This window comes from Saccopteryx leptura, chromosome 1 (genome assembly GCF_036850995.1).
Source record: "Saccopteryx leptura isolate mSacLep1 chromosome 1, mSacLep1_pri_phased_curated, whole genome shotgun sequence".
NCBI lineage: Eukaryota > Metazoa > Chordata > Mammalia > Chiroptera > Emballonuridae > Saccopteryx > Saccopteryx leptura.
The window spans coordinates 120,494,251-120,512,769 of NC_089503.1; the positions used below are offsets into that span (position 1 = coordinate 120,494,251).

At 40.8% G+C, this 18,519-nt stretch overlaps 1 protein-coding gene across 1 annotated transcript in view; it reads left to right on the forward strand.

Annotated features, from left to right (window-relative positions):
* Positions 1–6,262: 6,262 nt before the first annotated feature.
* The window catches only part of MARCHF11 (membrane associated ring-CH-type finger 11), a 116,936-nt gene continuing 104,679 nt past the window's right edge, over positions 6,263–18,519 (forward strand). Inside the window, exons 1-2 of the mRNA XM_066360786.1 lie at positions 6,263–6,853; positions 8,055–8,210. Of these exons, the coding sequence (XP_066216883.1) occupies positions 6,308–6,853; positions 8,055–8,210 (702 nt within the window). The 5' untranslated portion in view covers positions 6,263–6,307. The remainder of the gene's footprint in view (positions 6,854–8,054; positions 8,211–18,519) is intronic.

The following is an 18,519-nucleotide window of genomic DNA, read 5'->3' on the forward strand; positions in this document are numbered from 1 at the left end:
TTCACTTTGTATCAAGTACTCATAAATAACACTGGGGAACAACATTTTTGTTGCATCCACAAAAACATTTGTTCTTACTTAATTAGAGTGTGCTGATCTCAAATATGACATTAGTTTTTCTCTTGTAAGCTACAGTTTTTTTGCAATTCAAGATTTTAGGTTTTCATCTTATTGTAAAATTTTCAACATTTAACATAATGAAGTAGAATGTCTTCTTGGGCATCATCTTTGTGAAAAATATAATAATTTATATAATGCAGTAAAGACATTGATACACTAAAAGATATGATTGCATTAGAATTTGTCTACAATTTCAAAATAGAACATATTAAAATACTTATTTTAATCATAAAATTTGCACAAAACTTATTTAAATTCTATTCAGGCAAAAATGTGCATTTGTAGCTCTTGTGTTTGTGTACTTGTTGAGGACAATCTCGTTTGATGTTCCAGCAGTAGTCTGGTCATCACTAACAGCTCCAAGATTTTCGAGAAACTTATTTAGGTGACTGTTCAGGAAGTGAATCTTAATGCTCATATTACATCCAATGTTGCGGAAAGCCAACAGCATCCTTTGAACCAGAAGTTCATAGTTTTCTGCTGTTTTGTTACCAAGGAAGTTCTTTGTAACTGCCACAAAAGACTGCCATGCTGCTTTCTCCTCCTTATTCATCTTCCTGGCAAATTCTTTGTCACGTAGGAGGGTTTGAATTTGAGGTCCATTGAATATACCTGCTTTTACCTTCTCGAAAGACAAGGCAGGAAAGGTAGAAATAATATGTTGAAAGCATTCACTTTCTCTATTCAAAACCTGAACAAACTGCTTCATTAAGCCAAGTTTGATGTAAAGTGGGGGGAAAATGATCCTGTCTCAATTAACCACAAGTTCATTCACAATATTTTGCATCCCTACTTCCAGAGCTTCACGTTTAGGCCACTCCTTCTGTGTCCAGTGTTTCTCCTGAGCTCGGCTGTCCCACAAACACAGAAAGCAAGGATACTTCGTGAAATTTCTCTGTTGTCTAGCAGGAAATTTATCATTTTTAAGATCCACACAAATGGTCCAGTTATGCTCATCATACTTCAGAAAGTTGAGGGCAATTTTTATGTCATTATAATCTTCTCGCAGATAAGTTGAATAACCACTTCGAACCGCTGCATAAACATTACCGTTGTGTAGGAGAACACATTTCAGACTCTGTTTAGAAATGTCAAGAAATAGCCACCATTCTGTTGGACTATAAATGGTAACACTTAGCCGGCTGAGAAGACTACTGATATCATGACAGTAAACAAAGTGTTTGTCTTCGGAAAAAAAGTCCACAAAAATTTGTTCACGCTTCCTGAAATGGGATACTTTAGCTGACCAGTGAAGTACATTCTTTTCTTGAAGCCTGGAGGCTAATAACTCAGCTGCTTTCTTTGATAGGCCCAAATCTCTTAATAAGTCATTCAATTTGGGTTGGCTAAACTGCTGAGGTGTTAATGACTGCTTGGCATCAGAGGAAGACCCTTCAGATTCTACAACCATTTCCTTATGCATCTTATCAGAATACACTTGATCACCATGTTCACTTTCTTTGTCTTTAGAAGGAATAAAACCATTGAAAACTGGAACCGGGAGTGTCTCAGAGTGTGGGATAGGTCGTATTGCTGAAGGAATATTAGGATATGTGATCATATGCCATTTTTTCTTGCTGATGCCCTTTGTATGAATCAGGCAGAAATAACAGTCACTGCTGTGGTCCTTAGGTTCACGGCAAACCATGGGAATACCAAAAGGCATTCCTTTGCATTTTCCTTTTGTCCAGTCATGAAGCATTTCCTCACAATTATGACACACAATATGAGGAGCCCAATTCTTGTCTTGATAGCCAAGGGGAACTTGAAAATAGGCAATATATGCTCATGTCACAAATGATGAAATATTGCACCTTTGAAGTTGAAGTGTGTAACAGCCACATATATAACAGAAGGTGTCAGGACTATTCTTACATTTACACCTGCTCGAAGAAGCCATGATTCAATCTTAAAACAAAATAAAAGGGCGTTTTATCAGATAATAATTTTTTATATTTAAAAACATCTACAATTATGTAAAAGTGATGTGTGTAAAACATTAATTGCCTTGTGGTTATGTTCAATCCAAGAGTCGTTGCCCTTTAACTCCAATTTGAAAACCAATGCATGCCATGAACTGTAACAAAAAGAAATTAAAATTGCATAAAAACTAGAGCATGCACCAAAAAACGGATTTCAGATTTGAAATCAGCGATGCAGAAATATATAGAAAAAATTCTAAAACCTTATGCAAGAGAAAATGAAAAAAAAGTTGTTCCCCAGTGTAATATACAAATTGTATTTTGCTATCCTCTTTAAAAATCACCTTCCTACCCACACAACTTAACCTGTTGCTCTGTAATATACTTAGAGTTCCTAATTTATTTTTTCTCAGTTATTTCAAAACAACTGAGAATTCTGTATATCAGTGGTCACCAACCTTTTTGGGGCCATGGACCGGTTTAACGTCAGAAAATATTTTCACGGACCGGCCTTTAGGGTGGGACGGATGTATCACGTGACCAAGACAAGCGTCAAGAGTGAGTCTTAGATGGATGTAACAGAGGGAATCTGGTCATTTTTAAAAAATAAAACATCGTTCAGACTTAAATATAAATAAAATGGAAATAATGTAAGTTATTTATTCTTTCTCTGCGGACCAGTACCAAATGGCCCACTGACCGGTACCAGTCTGCAGCCCGGGGGTTGGGGACTACTGCTGTATATTGTACTCAGTGGCTACCAGGACAAATTCATGCACTGCAAAGGTGCCAACTGAAAAATATGGAGCATCTGTAAAGGCTAAAGTTAATAGAGTTGAAAAACAATTTCAAAGAGCTCCCTAGGCCAACTCTCCTTTTGTTTACAGGATGTGTAGCAAGGTCATCAAAGCTAATTTAGCTTCAAGGTTATTCTGAAACCATTCTGACCTAGTGTAACCTGGACTGTTTCTATCTAACAACCCTGAAGTAACTCCAGGGGACACCTCCAGGATGTGGTCACTAGGAAAGTTCAAAGAGAATATCCTACATATATCAATTAACATCATTAAAAAACTTTTTGAGACATATTTCTGTGGGCCCCTTTCTCCTATCACCTGTCCTTGGATTCCAGGTTTTTAAAAGGTTTGCACCTTCACAATGAAAGACTTCTTTTAGTGAAGGGTATTTTTTACGCTGTGTGTGTGTGTGTGTGTGTGTGTGTGTGTGTGTGTGTGTGTTGAGAGATGGGGGATGGAGACATGGGAATGGAGACTTTTCAAGTATTTGTTGTATTATTTATATCTTTCTCCTCACTTATATGGGTTGATGTGAGTTGGATGTGCCTTTCAGTATTTGCTCAAATTGCTAGAATTGCCTCTCCCCTCATTGATTTTTTAGTTGGTAGAAGCACCTCAGTGTTGGATGGCTGTCAGTGGCTGTGGGCACCCTGTCCTTCACCCCATGTCAGTGTTTTATCATTTCTTCCACCTGGGTGCCAGCTGCTGAGAGTGGTTCATCCTTCTGTGTTCCTCATTGTCTTCTATTTTTACAGCAGAGGATGAAGTCAGTTATAAAGGTGTTTTTTCTTGTTCCATTGAAGACTCACTGAGTTAACTGAAGATCTTGAACAAGTTTCTCTTTTTCAGGAGAGTAATAAACTCTGGAAGTCATAGAAACTGAGAAATAATGCTTTTTTGTGGCTGCTCACCATACCAGGGAAAGTTAATTTTTTCTTTTTAAGAGAGAGCGAGAGAGGGACAGACAGGAAGGGAGAGAGATCAGAAGCATCAACTCATAGTTACGACACCTTAGTTGATCATTGATTACTTTTTCATATGTGCCTTGGCTTCAGAAGCTCCAGCTGAGGCAGTGACCCCTTGCTTAAGCCAGTGACCTTGGGCTCAAGCCAGTGACCTTTGGTTCAAGTCAGCAACCATGGGGTCATATTTATGATCCCATGCTCAAGCAGGCAACACCACGCTCAAGCTGGTGAGCCCGTGCTCAAGCCAGTGACCTCGGGGTTTCAAACCTGGGTCCTCACTGTCCCAGGCTGACATTCTATCCACTGTGCCACCACCTGGTCAGGCTATTCTTACCAGCATTATTTTTCAGAACCAATCAACTGGGGACACATCTAGGACTGTGGCCGTTGCCTCTATTATCCATGTGACTTTGCTGTCTGAGTCATTCTGCATTATCAGGAACCCACAGCTTTTATGCTGTCCTTCAAATAATAATGTACTTTATTGCACCTAGTAGAAGCTTACTAGTCACAAATTGAATTATTTAGGGGATTTAAAAAAAAAACATTTAGATATCTTTTAATTCACAGACTTAGGATCAAGGCTTATGATTATCCTAAGGCTTCTGATTATCTTAAGACTGTGGCAATATGGAGACTTGTGTAATGTCATTTTGACAGGTGAAGACTGGAAAGGAAAGCATATCTACAACTATGTTTCTTCAAAGTGATAAGTTCCTAGGACATTCAGGGATTATAAATTTTAAAATGTTCTTGCTGCCTGCCACTCTGCTACCCAAAATAAAGCTAGTGTGAGGGGGCTAAATGTTGGAGGACATTCTTGGAAACTATTTCATCTAGTACCCTTGGTGATGGCTTATTGACTTTTTTACTACCTTCTTTCTCTGTTTTCTAACCAAACTAATTTTTGTCAAAAGAGCTAGGGTATTTTTTAAAAACCAAATATACTTTTTTACTGCCAAGATGTGTAGTGGAAAAAATAATTTAAGCTGGTAGTTTATCTCGACCATTTCAAAACATCTAACTATTAACAGAATCAGCGCCATTAAACACATGTACTGCAATACTATTTTAGGAGGCAGGAGGGAGAACTGAAAAAAAAAAATCGTTATGTTTGAGCCAGAAAATCGGGAGTCAGGGAGCTCAAAAGTTCTTTGTTAACAGTCCTATGACCTTGGACAAGTTACTTTGCCTATCTGATTCTGGGTCTTCAGCTATGAACTGCAGCTCAAAATGTCCAATGCGAGTCTGTTATGCCCAAGACGTTCAAGTGTTCGGCTAGTGAAAATCACCATTGATTTGGATAGACACATTGCAGTATACAAATCTAGTGCTTTGTGATTTTACAGGGCAGAATGTGGAAACTAGTGCACGTGCACGGTTTTCAATTAGTTTCCAGCAGATAAAGTAGTTTATTTTCAGAAAAGAACTGAGAGGACTGTTGCTCTACCTACAGATGAGTCCCAGAGAGGTTTTGCGGAACGAAGTTGCAGAGAAACTGGCTTCAGGGTGCGTAAAAAAGATCCGAGATTGCAGCCACTTTACGGTATGTGTCATTCGAGTCCTTTAAACAAGGATAAAAGTGACCACCGGCCACAGAACGTGGCACTAGGAGAAACCACTCCAGCAAATGACCAAGATATTTAAAATGTCACCAAGTATTTACAAATAAATCCGCGGAGGACAGAGGGGAGAACACAGTTTCCAGAGACTTGTTTTTAGGACTCGGGTGGCTCAGTGAGCGTGCCCTTGAAGGAGAGGACTGGAAGGGCTGGAAGCGGTCGCCGGGAAGAGGCGGTTACAGTCCTCAGGGGCTGCGCGCCCTCGCGTGCGACCAGGGCACTCACCTCGCGCGCCTCCCAGCCCACGCGTGTCTCGGTCACCCCCACACCGCCCAATGCTGCCGCATCCCACTTGCTCACCCAGTAACGGTTTCTGGACTGGAAGCCCACCTCCCCTCCTCCTCCGCGCTCTGGAGAGCCGCAGTGCCGCGCGCCTTGGAGAGGGGTAAACCGCCCCGGCACCGACGTGAGGGGCCCCGGGGTGGGATCGGTGGTGGCGGCTGAGAGATCCCCGCCCAGAATTCCAGCCGGTGCTCCGCGCACCGCACCTCCATCCGGAACACCCCCTCCGCTTCTCTTTGCAAGCCCCGCGCCAGCTCCCTCCATATACCGCCTCCCGGTCCCCCCGCCTCTCCGCTGCTCCTCCCTCCTCCGTTCCCCAGTCTCCCCCGCCCCCCGCGGCTCGCTCGCGCAGCCGAATTCCGCGCTGCCTCCGTCAGAGCCGAGCCGGCGGCTCCGCGGAACAGCAGCTTCCGCAGCCACCGCCGGGCCCTCCACGTCCCTCCCGGTCCCGCCCCCCGGCCCCCGGGGCCCCAGTCCCTAGCCCCAGCCCTCCCCCCTGTCCCTCCCTCGTTCCTCCCTTCCCCCTCCGTTCTCTCTCCGGCTGCAGCCCCAGCCCGGCCCTCCGAGCGGGCTGCCGGGAGGGCGGCGGCAGCACCACCATGAGCTTTGAGGGCGGCCACAGCGGCAGTCGTCGCCGCGGGGTGGAGTGCGGGGACGCCGAGCCGCCCCCGTCGCCGCCGCCGCTCCCGCCGCCGCCACCACCACTACCGCCGGGAGAGCGGACCGCGGTCCCCGCGCCCCTGCGCTACCTGCCTCCGCTGCCCGCGCCGCCTGTGTCCCCCGAGCGCTCCGCGGGGCCGGACGAACTGTCGGCGGGGCTGGTCACGCGGCGCAGGGGCGCGGACGAGCTACCCTCGCCGCCCCTGCCACCCGCCGGCCAGGAGGTGTCAGCGGCTGGAGACTCCGCGGAAGGTCCTAGGCACCTTCTGGAGGCGGCGGTCCCCGAGGCGGCAGCGGAGAAGGGTGACCCCGGAGAGCCTGAGGCCGGCCCGGGCGGGGAGGGCGAGCGGCGGCGCGCCGGCGACCAGCCCGAGACGCGTTCGGTGTGTAGCAGCCGCAGCAGCAGCAGCGGCGACCAGCGCACCGGGCATCAGCACCAGCACTACCAGCCCATCTGCAAGATATGCTTCCAGGGAGCTGAGCAGGTAAGGCCCGGAGGGACCCCGGGGCCGCTGGCGGTTGCACGGGCGGGGATGGTCCCGCTCTCTCTCGCGACTGCCGATCTTTCAGTACCACGGACAGCGCTCGCCTATCCTGGCATTGCTGTGCGGCTGGTTTGGTCGGTTGACCGTGAGGCGTCTACTCCGTGTTCTTCTTTCCATTCCTGTGAAGGCAGATAAAAATGTTCTGGTGGCGAACACAGGGTTTTATTTGAGCTACACTTTTTTTCCCCCTATTTGTTTTGAAGTTAAACATTCCTCAGGTGCTTTAATGGTAATGCCATAAGTATCTTTTATTTACTAAATGGATTTTTGTTTATATATAGAAACAAATCTGTAGTATTTTTCTACAAATGTATCGGCAGATCGTGCCAGAATACAAACGGGTGAGTCATGTCAAAACCAAAAGGGCAATATCTTTCCTTGTTGCAAATTTTGTTGACTTAATATCAGTGGTGTGGCAAGCATGTTACACTTTTATAAGAGAAATAGGAATGTACTCTGTCCCTGTGAAAGAAACACTATTTAGGTAACCACGTACTTTATATATTTTTAGAAACAATTCTAAAATATAAAGTCTATGAGAGGCGAATGCAAACTTATTTGAGAGGACACATGAAGACAACAGGATAATATATCACTCCTACAAAATGTGTGGTCTGAGAAAACATTAGGTTTAATATTTTTAAAAGTAAGGAAATTGCATAATAATATGCAGGCTTTCAGGAATATAGTGCCCTAAGTCAATATTTATGATGCTACATTTAGAAAAAAAATAAAAGCATAATGCTATTGCAAGCTACTTTCTGGGATGCCATGCATTTCTTCTTTAGCAACGATTAAGAATAACTGCAGAGGAAATGCATCTGACCATCCACTTAAAAGTTATTAAAGAGATTTAATAGTACAGCTTTCCCCCAAGAGTATTAGGAGCTACATCTTGTAGACATTTTGTATGTTGGTAGAACATTTATGTCATAACTCTAAGCAATATCCTTGAAATAGTTTTAAGACTTTAGTTTCATTCCCATCAGAGTTATAAAAATTTAATTTCATTTCCTAGGATAGAGTTTGATGTTGAAATCCTTCTGGGTAAATGATTTTGAAAGAAAAAAAACAACAACAAGTGCTAGATTTTTAAAAATAGAGAGACAAGCAAAAATACACTGAGCTGTTTTCTTTACAGGGGGAGCTGTTGAACCCCTGCCGATGTGACGGGTCAGTTAGGTATACACATCAGCTGTGCCTGCTAAAGTGGATCAGTGAGAGGGGCTCCTGGACCTGTGAACTCTGCTGTTACAGATACCATGTCATAGCCATTAAAATGAAACAACCATGCCAGGTAAACACTTGTGACATTCTTTTTCCTGAAGTAATTTTGCTAAAAATGAGAGCACTTGAGTTTAGTTATTTCCAGGGATATTTACATATGCTAAATAAAAACATTTTATGCGAATCATGGTAAAATCAAGATTTAGAATTTGTAGAGATGTGTTTTGAGAAATTTGGAACATTTTTATCTGAGAAACTCAAAATACATGTTATTCAAATGGTTTCCTTGATTAATTTATTATTTATTAATGAAATTATACCTATCTTTGTTTCTGAAAGGGTAAGTTGGTAAAATCTTATACTCAAATTAAATCAACTTTATTAACTAGAAATGTTCACAATTTATTTAAGTAGTACTTTATTAACTTAAGCATTGAAACCCTGGATGAGCTCAATTTATGGAAAACAAATGCAAGTAAAGCAAAACTTTACCAGTCTGGAAATTTTGGTTGTCCTCTTATTCAAAGAATAATGATTAGAACCTAGTTCTAATCTGAATACTTTTTCACTTTACTAGGCTTTCTTTTTCATTGCCTTTTTCAAGTTTGTACAGTTAAATTTTGATTACTTACATTCTTTGCTGTGAGCAACTACATAGTGGACACAGAAGTATTCCCAACAGTAATACTACTGAAATTTTATATATTTTTAAACTTTTTGTGTTTAATCACATAATAACACAATACCCATAAACCCATAAACCTCCAAATGCCTTTGGAAAAAAAAGCTTTTTTTTTTTTTGGTCATATTGAAGCTGATCCAGCCCTTTGAAAAACTGATGTGATGTAAAATACAAAATGGTAAGGATGACATCTTAAACTAAAGCAGAAGAGTGTATAATTGACCAGATCTGATAGTGACATGAAACTGAAGTTAAGCAGACATAAAAGAGTAAGGTTCTAAGCCCACAGGAGGTAACAGAAGGAAAAGAAAAAACCCTGGCCAGATAGCTTGGTTATTTAGAACATCATCCTGAAGTTCAAAGGTTGCCAGTCCAATTCCTGGTCAGGGCACATACAAGAACAACTCGATGTTCCTGTCTCTTACTCTCTCTCTTTTCCTTCTTCTCTTGCTGAAATCAATAAATTAAAAAGAGAGAGAGAGAGAGAGGAAAAAAGTTATAAAATCTGTGTTCCCTGTTTCTATTTAAAATACCAAATGTAGTTTGCATTGAGAAGTTTAAAATAGGTGGGATTGTCAGTATTTGCAGAAGAAATCTGGAAACTGGATTCCAATGGCATTAATAATTTAATTTCTGGCCTTACCTGTGATGGCGCAGTGACTGAAGGTTTGACCTGGAATGCTGAGGCCACCGGTTCAAAACCTTGAGCTTGCCTGGTCAAGGCACATATGGGAGTTGATTTTTCCTGCTCCTCCTCCCTTCTCTCTATCTCCTCTCTAAAATGAATAAATAAAATCTTGTAAAAAGTTTAACTTTTAGAGTTTTTCATTTGTGCATCATGTGATTTGCAATTAATTTGTGTCTTTGAGATTCACCTTTTAAGGCACGATTATCAGGCATGAAATGAAAATTTCAATTTTCTTAAGCTAACCTAAGGCTTATAAATAATTTGAAAAGAAGAAGAATAACTAATGTGGATTAGTGATGCTGTCATGCAGAAGATAGGCATGAACCTGACACATTTTCCCAGAGCCTCTAATTGATTGAGCTCCTTGAGTATAAATTTATGGATCCATCACAATTGTCTTGAAAAACAGATGGAACCATGTCCAAAGACCAGGATATGAGTAAGTGTAATCAAATCTACAATAATTTTCTGAATAGAAATATGTGGAAGTGACAAATGGAGAGCTTTGGGAACTAGTGAAAAGTCCCATGAGAACTGCTGTTCAAGAGCTGAAACAGAGTACCAAGTATTTCAAAAACTTATTATAAATTTAGCCTGACCAGGTGGTGACGCAGTGGATGGAGCATCGGACTGGGACACAGTGAATCCAGGTTCGAAACCCTGAGGTTGCTGGCTTGAATGTGGGCTTATTTGGCTTGAGTGCGAGCTCACCAGCTTGAGCGCAGGGTTACTGGCTTGAGTGTGGGATCATAGATATGATCCTATGGTCGCTGATTTGAGCCCAAAAGGTCACTGACTTGAAGCCCAAGGTTGCTGGCTTGAGCAAGGGGGTACTCACTCTGCTGTAGTCCCCTGGTCAAGACACATATGAGAAAGCAATCAATAAGCAACTAAGGTGCTGCAGTGAAGAATTGATGGCTTCTCATCTCTCTCCCTTTCTGTCTGTGTCTATCTGTCCCTCTCTCTGTCTCTCTCTGTCTCTGTCACAAAAACAAACAAACAAAAACCCCTTAAATTTATGCTACTGTATATTAATTCATTTGGGATGATTGCTTTAGACATAAGTAAATATGGGTCCTTGATATAATTTAAAATATAGAATAAAGTGCTGGGGCAAAATACAATTTTCTAATTCTAATCCTATAGTAAAATGGATTACCTCTATGTTTTGCTGCATTCAACAAATGTAATAATTATTTTAACAAAAGCAATTTCCCAAAGTATGTATATATTATGGTAAAAAATGTCAAAACAAAACAATAAACAACCAAAACAATAAATTAACCAAGTATTACTAAATATTTAAAATTAATTTTATGACCTATGCAAATACTACCATGATATGTAACCTGATTTGTTTATTGAAGTAAACTAGAAAATACTTTTTTTTCCTTCTTTTCCAAGTAAGAGTAGGGAAGATAAGAGAGACAGCATGTGTCCCAACTGGGATCCACCTGGCAACCCCCATCTGGGGCTGATGCTCTGCCCGTCTGGGGCCATGCTCACAAGTAAGCTATTTTTAATACCTGAAGCAGAGGATCCATGGAGCCATCCTCAGTGCTCTAATCAATCTAGCCATGGCTACAGGAGGGGAAGAGGGAGGGAGAGAGAGAGAAAGAGAGAGGGGGGGAGGGAAGGGGAAGGGGTGGAGAAGCAGATGGTTGCTTCTCTTGTGTGCCCTGACTGGGAATCAAAGTGGAGACATCCACATGTGGGGCCAATGCTCTATCACTGAGCCAATTGACCAGGGTCTAGAAAATATTTAAAAACAAAGTTGATGTGAGTGTGATGATGATAGCTTAGATCATTCCAAATAACAGCTTTCCAAGACTACATTGTATGTAAGTAAAGCTTAGTACTCTTAATGAACAGCAATCAGTTATAAGGTTCCCAAAGTGTGGGTCCTTACGCATAGGAGTAGTTTATTCTCAGATAAAATTTGACTAATTGTCTGACATTTCTGTTTTGAGTGACCCGTAAACTGAACATTTACTCTGAATTTTGGTTTTCTCCTGTGCTGGTGTGAGGCCAATTAGGTTTAGCATTTATTACGTTGATTATGGCTTGGCATAATCATTTTCTCATGATCCAAGATCAAATAAGTATGTTGTGGCCCTCACCTTCACACTCTACATTCCTTTTTCCTATGTATAGGGTTCTCACATAGCTTTGAGATGGTGGTTTCTTAGAACTAAAACAAAATAAATAATAATAATAATAATAATAATAATAATATTAAAAGAGAATATTTTCTGAATTCTTACTCTGTGTCAGGGACTGGTCTAAGTGCTTTACATATACCAATACTGATATTTAATCTTCATAATAAGCCTATGGAATATTGCTATATCTATTTTACACACAAAAAAACTGAGGCACAGAAAAGTGAAGTAACTTCTATTAGGTACATATCTAGTGAAAGGCAAAATCAGGATTCAAACTTAGACTGGCTCCTATGTCCATGGTCTAAGCCACCGTGCTTTATATTGGAAAGTGTTTTTCTCAACTCCATTGTAGCGCCCTGATGTTTTGGGGTCAAGCAGGGGCTGGTTTCAGCCTGGTCTCAGGTGTTATAGAAAGGCTTGGACTATCTGTTGCTGTATAACAAACCATCTCAAACACTTAGTGGTTTAAAAACTATGATTTATTATCTCTTAAGAGTCTGGATTGATTGAGGTTGGCTGGGAGGTTCTTATGCACAGGTGGCCTCAGTCGGGAGCTGTAGTCATCCATAGGTTTGACTGGACTGAGACATTCAAGATGGCTTACTTATCTGACTCATTCTTGGTGCTGGCTCTTGGCTGGAAGTTCAGTTGGGACTGTCAATTAGTAGGTGCCTCAGTTTCCTTTTCACATGACTTGGATATCTCACAATATTGGGTTGGGTTCCAAGAAAGTGGAAGTCACAGGCTCAACCTTGGGAATGACAGTTCCATGTCTGCTGCATTCTTTTCCTTAAAGCAAACTACAGGACCAGCTCAGACTCAAGAGAAAGAAAAAATGGACTATACCCCTTCTTAAAAAGTGTAGCCATCTGTGTAACTTGCCTCCCAAGGCTCAGAAACAAAGAAGGTTAAAAAAAGGAACGGGAGATTGACTCCATCCGTGGTGCTTGGTGCATATCCTCAAGTACTTTCAGAAGTGATTGTTACCATAATGTGCCTCCTGGCCTGCAGGGTAACATGGGAATAGAAGGGAAAGGAGCAGTTAGCCAGGAAACAGGTGTGTGTGAGGGAAATATGCTTCAGTAAGTCTAAAAACTTAGTTTTTACTTGTTGTTCTCAATGAGATTAGAAATCTTTGAACATTTGGGCCTAACCCTCCCCATTTCATTGGATTTTTGTGATGCTCAACAACATCACTCCGTAGAAAACTGATGTATAACATAGTTAAACCTTAATTGCTATATCATTAGCAGTAGAAGTTAATTAAGATATTTGAAGTAATTAACATGAATTTACCTTCCTACCTACTTCTGGATTGTATTTTATTGATTAACATAGTTAAGATGATGCATTAATGATATTTTAAGAGTAATAGCCAATTCTGTTTTGAATCTCATAGTGTGGTGTAAAATTTGTGAAATGTAAGAACATAAGATCAAATATATTTTTATATGTTAGTGACATTGTAAACTAATTAAGCTACACTAAGTGTGTGAGTGCTTTTAGTACTTTGTCAAGAGATATAGATGCTCAAAGAGATAACGTTTACTAGATACAGTATTACATGGGAAACTTTAAACTTGCTCTAGGAAACAAATTGTACTTCCTAAACATAGAGAAATACCATGTGATTGGATGGTAACAGCTATATTACCTGGACAAGTTGCTTTAACTCTTTGTATCAGTTAATTCACCTTTAAAAGATGTATCAGTTAATTTGCCTTTAAAAGATGATGGCATTTATTTATACATTATTTTGAGTATTAAGTACACGAATATATGGAAAGTGCTTAGAATAGTGCCTGGCACACTTGAATGTCAGCTCTGATTCTTATTACCTGTTCAAACAAATGGGGACCTTCAGTTGCTCACGGCAATAATGTTCACAGGTCCCTGTTATTTTCTTTAGTCTGATGTCAAATAAGGGAAGTTAATGACTCCTCTTTTCATTTCATTCTTTATCCCTTAAAAAAAAGAAAGGATTTTTATTTCCTTTTGCTGGAAGAGCCCTTCTCAGTTTCTGGCTAAATTTGTTACTGTAAATAATGAATGAATCAGTATTTTAAAAATCAGGTATAATGAGATATAATGGTCTCAGCACATGGGAGCGTATTTACTCTCCAGATGTCCCTCCCTGTGAGTTTTGCTGGAGTTAAGAGATGCTTTTGTATGTGGCCAGGCACCCCTACAGTGTGCTCAGGCACCCATTGTTTGTTTACACCTTGGTTGGAGGAGGGGAAGCTCCAGTGATTCATGGGAGGTAAGCACAAAGGGGTACACGCAGGTGACCAGGCCAGAGTCCTGAACAGTGGTGTCCATCAGACTTCCCTTCCTCTCCTTTGTTACTCAGAGCACCAGAGGAAAGGACTAGGAAGGGATTTGCCTGAGAAGGAATTGAGACTTGCTTGTAGGCCATATACCTTATAGATATTAAACCCCTGGCCATTTTTACTATCTACTAACATTTTTATTAGCCTTCTTACTGCTTTTCCTTTCAAAACTTAGACTGTGCTGTCAGCAGCAGGACTTCTCATAGCAATGAGAATGATGAGAGTGTCTCCTGGGAAGGAGAATGACTTTAGTTTTCACTTTTATCTATATTCTTAACACCCTACGATTCATCACTGACAGTTCTGAATTAGAGAGGAAGTTGGCACCTGATAGGTTCATCTTGGCAAACATTCCGAGGTACAGCTTTTGGATGTATTTGTAAAGTCTTTATAGAACTTTAATTAACTTCTTGAGGACCCTGGAGTCATTACTTTCCTAAATGGGGCTCTGTCGTGAAGGGGGTACTTTCACCTTCAGAAGTGATTAAGCCGTTCTCATGACGGAACTGATGCACTAGGAGAAGCTGACAAATTATCATTGAAAATTGACTATGATTTGAAAATGTATTAAGAAAACATGAGAGCATGAACCTTATTAGCATCGCATGCTGTCATTTGAAACACTTCGAGGTATTTGCATTTTATAGATGAAAATGTCTGCATGCCTACAACCTGGTTGACATAGCAAGCCACCCCTTTTCTTCTACTTTTTCTTTGTCGCTAACATTCTCTGTAGGTTTAATGGCAAATGACAAGCTGAGGCAGCTTTTCATTGCCATGTCTGAACAACTGAGAAACACTGTTAAATGTAATATTTAAATGCATATACTGGCAGATTTTATAGGTAATTAAAAATGTCAGAATAGCACATCACAACACAATTGACTCACCTTTTAAAATATTTTTGTTTCATTTGCTTACTGATTTTCAAAACATACATTTTCATTTTACTTGCTAGAACAGAGTAATGATTCCCTACTGAATAAATTATGTAAATTATACTCTGTCTACTACTCTCACTGTCTTATTTACTGTGTAGACCACATGATTTTATAGTTTGTCTCAAAGTCAGATGGTTCTGAGATGGTAGTAAAAAAGCTGGAGCCCATCTAGGGCTTTGAGTACTGGTGTTTGCTTCTGCCCTTTATAGAAAGAGAATTAATGTCAATGTTCCAGTGGATGATACTTTCCAGAACTTTCTTCACCACATGTATCTGCTTTTTCTACATTTTTCTAGTTCTTTTTTTTTTTTTTTTTTTTTTACTGAGGCAGAGAAAGAGAGTCAGAGAGAGGGATAGATAGGGACATACAGACAGGAACGGAGAGGGATGAGAAGCATCAATCATCAGTTTTTCGTTGTGACACCTTAGTTGTTCATTGATTGCTTTCTCATATGTGCCTTGACCGTGGGCCTTCAGCAGACCAAGACTGAGTAACCTTTTGTTCGAGCCAGCGACCTTGGGTCCAAGTTGGTGAGCTTTTTTTTTTTCCTCAAGCCAGATGAGCCCGCGCTCAAGCTGGCGACCTCAGGGTCTCAAACCAGGGTCCTCCGCATCCCAGTCTGATGCTCTATCCACTGCACCACCGCCCGGTCAGGCTCTAGTTCTTTTTAAGTATATTTCCCTTTTGCCACCTTTCCCTCTTTGCTCTTTTGGCTCCACCTCTCAGCTACCTGTAGAAGAAAGAACCCCTTCTTGGGTGGAGCTGGGCAGACCTACCGGTCAGAGCAAGTGAGGGGGGCAAGATTTGGGCATGGTTGGGTAGGGGAACCTTGTTGTGGATTAAAGATACCTTCATTTGGTAATACTCATCTTGTTATTTAAAGCAGAAGTCAACAAATCTTTTTTCTGGCCAGACAGTAAACATGTTAGGTTTTAAGGGCCATCCTGACTACTGTCCCAGTAGGAAAGGAGTCACAGATGCGACGTAAAGATGGCATGGCTGTGTTCCATAAAACCTTCATTGTGCTCCTGAAATTTGAATTTCACATAACCTCAATGTGTCAGGAAATAGTGTCCTTCTTTTGGTTTTCCCCCTCCCCAGCCATTTAAAATTTAAAAACTCGTGGGTAACACAGAAACAGTTGGTGAGTTGGGTGTGGCTCACCGGGATTTGGTGGTAGTTTGCCAACCTCTGATTTAAGTGGATGGTGTGTGGTGTGTTGATGTGGACTAAGGTGTTTTCTGGCCTCGTAGAAAGTTCAGTGGGTGAAGTGTATTAAAATATGTAGGTACTTCTTTGTAATTTTGAGTAGTCATTATAAGCCTATTTTACTTAAAAAACAGTGGCATTATAGCCCCATAACAGAATGCTATTAATTCTTTAATATTAAAACCATTGTGTCTTCTAAACAGTGTCTTGATTGTCTAAGACTGAAATCCTAAATTTCCAGTAGTTTTAGTTAAGTCAGAAGCAGAAGGCAGGGACATCTCAGAATAAGCCCTTAGTGTCCCTGGAATGGGCCACCCTCTCGTCTCAGTGAGTTTTAGAATGCATTTACGTCCATCCCTGAAACAGGTCCTCCCAGGTTCTCTGCAGCCCAGCAGCTGTGCTTAAAATACCCCTTTTTAAATGTATTCAATGATGTTCTTTTAGTTTTCTTGAGATTTCCAGGTTTGCCTTCTAAGAGGGCTAGCAAAGCGAGTGGGACAGACTTTCAAACAAATTGTAACACAAATCAGTAGAGCTTGGGATTCACATTCTTGGTCCCTGTGGGCCTTCAGTGAATGTTTGTGGTATGGTTGAATGAATGTTTTAGTGAGGTAGAAAAAATCATGGGGATCGTGTTTATATTTCTGCAGGGAGAAAATGACTTACGAAAATCAAATTGCATTCATTGCTCACACCTTTGCCATCTACTGGCTGTAAGCTTCAACTTGCTCCTAAATTGATCTTCTAATAATCCTATGATTCTGCTTGGGCATATACATTCAGTTCTTAGACCACAGAGGGGAAAAAAAACCTTGAGAGTGGGATCTATTTTTAGAAACTTAGAATTAAAAAAAAATTACCAGTGAGACACACCTGCTCTTTATAAAATATAAAATGTCATGAAAAAAGACTCAGTGAATGTGAAATTACCCAAGTGTGACACACTTGCTTTCTTGTGGTTGACACTGGTTGAAGGATTTCATTTAGTGTTTGTTTAGAGAATCCAAATAATTTGTTGGAAATTTTACTGTATGATCATGGGTATAGATGAGCTGCTAAGAATGTCTACCGGGTATAATTTTTTTGGTGTGAGATCTGCCACCTGGCTGAAAACAGGTGATGGTTTTTTTGGTTTGTTTGTTTTTTTTTTTGGATGAGCAGTTTGTACAGTTGTACCATAACTACAAAAGTGATTTTCCACTGGTGAAAGTGGTACTCCAACACAGGGAAATGTAGCCAGAGAACAGACCATTTCTTCCTTGCTCGTTTCCTGCTGTGCCTTGGCATGTGGCTTTGCTGTGGTGTGACTGATGTTTGCTGAAGAGATTGGAACAAAGGAAGCTCAGATTCCTTCTATTTTTGGACCTTCTAAGAGTAGAATAGGATGACTCTTGAGAGCAGAGCTCTAAAGTACTTCCGACCGTTCTGAGCAGTGGGGAGTGGACTGATGAGGAGATAATGACCCACAATTACAAGTCAACGGAGAGCAGACGTTGAGAACTCGCCAGGAAAAAGGCATGTGACTTGTGCTTTCTGTATCCTTGGATATTTGACAGTGTTTTCCCTGTGAGCATAATTTATCGTTCAACAGCTGTTCTATGTGATTTAGCTCAATAAAATCCCACATTGGTAGAGGTGGACTGGAAGCAGTCACGTGGGAAGACATGAAGAAACCGGGAAGCATTGCTAGTTGTACAAAGACAACAAGACACCTTCCTGGGGAAACATTCCTTATTACCGCCTTCCTTTAGGTGCAGTGTGCTCTGAAAATTACCATCTAAAGACCCTCTCTTTCTCCAGTTTTTATTTCTCTGAAATAGCTCATTGTGACTGGTGACACCTGGACAATGTCTCCTTATCATAATAACAGAGTTCCAGTGCATTAATGTGCTTTTCAGTTTTGTTTCTCCTTGTGGTATGCTAATTATGTCCAAGTGGCCAAGGCTTAATTTGGGGACAGGGGCCCGCCCATGTGCATCTAGCTCTTGTTCCAGGAAACTTCTCCTCCCAGTGCTCTTTTGTTATCTATGGACTTGCAGTTGTGCCATGACACTCATTTGTTCAAATAAACAAGGAACTATTTCAAGAAATCTGCATGCCTTGGATTGTTCAGCCTGTTTTAAAAAAATGTTAAAAAGATAACATCTCTCATAAATATCATTGGGTTTTACTTAATTTGTGTGAAAGAATATTCCAGAAGCCTCAGCAAATAGTTTTGCCCTTTTCACCCCCCCCAACTCTCAGTATTAATTTCTTTTCTATGTTACATTTGTAGATTTTGAACACAAATATGCATATAAGTGGCCTCTCAATTTTAATAAAAAAATACAGAAAATAAAAAACTTACAGAGTAGCAAAGAGCA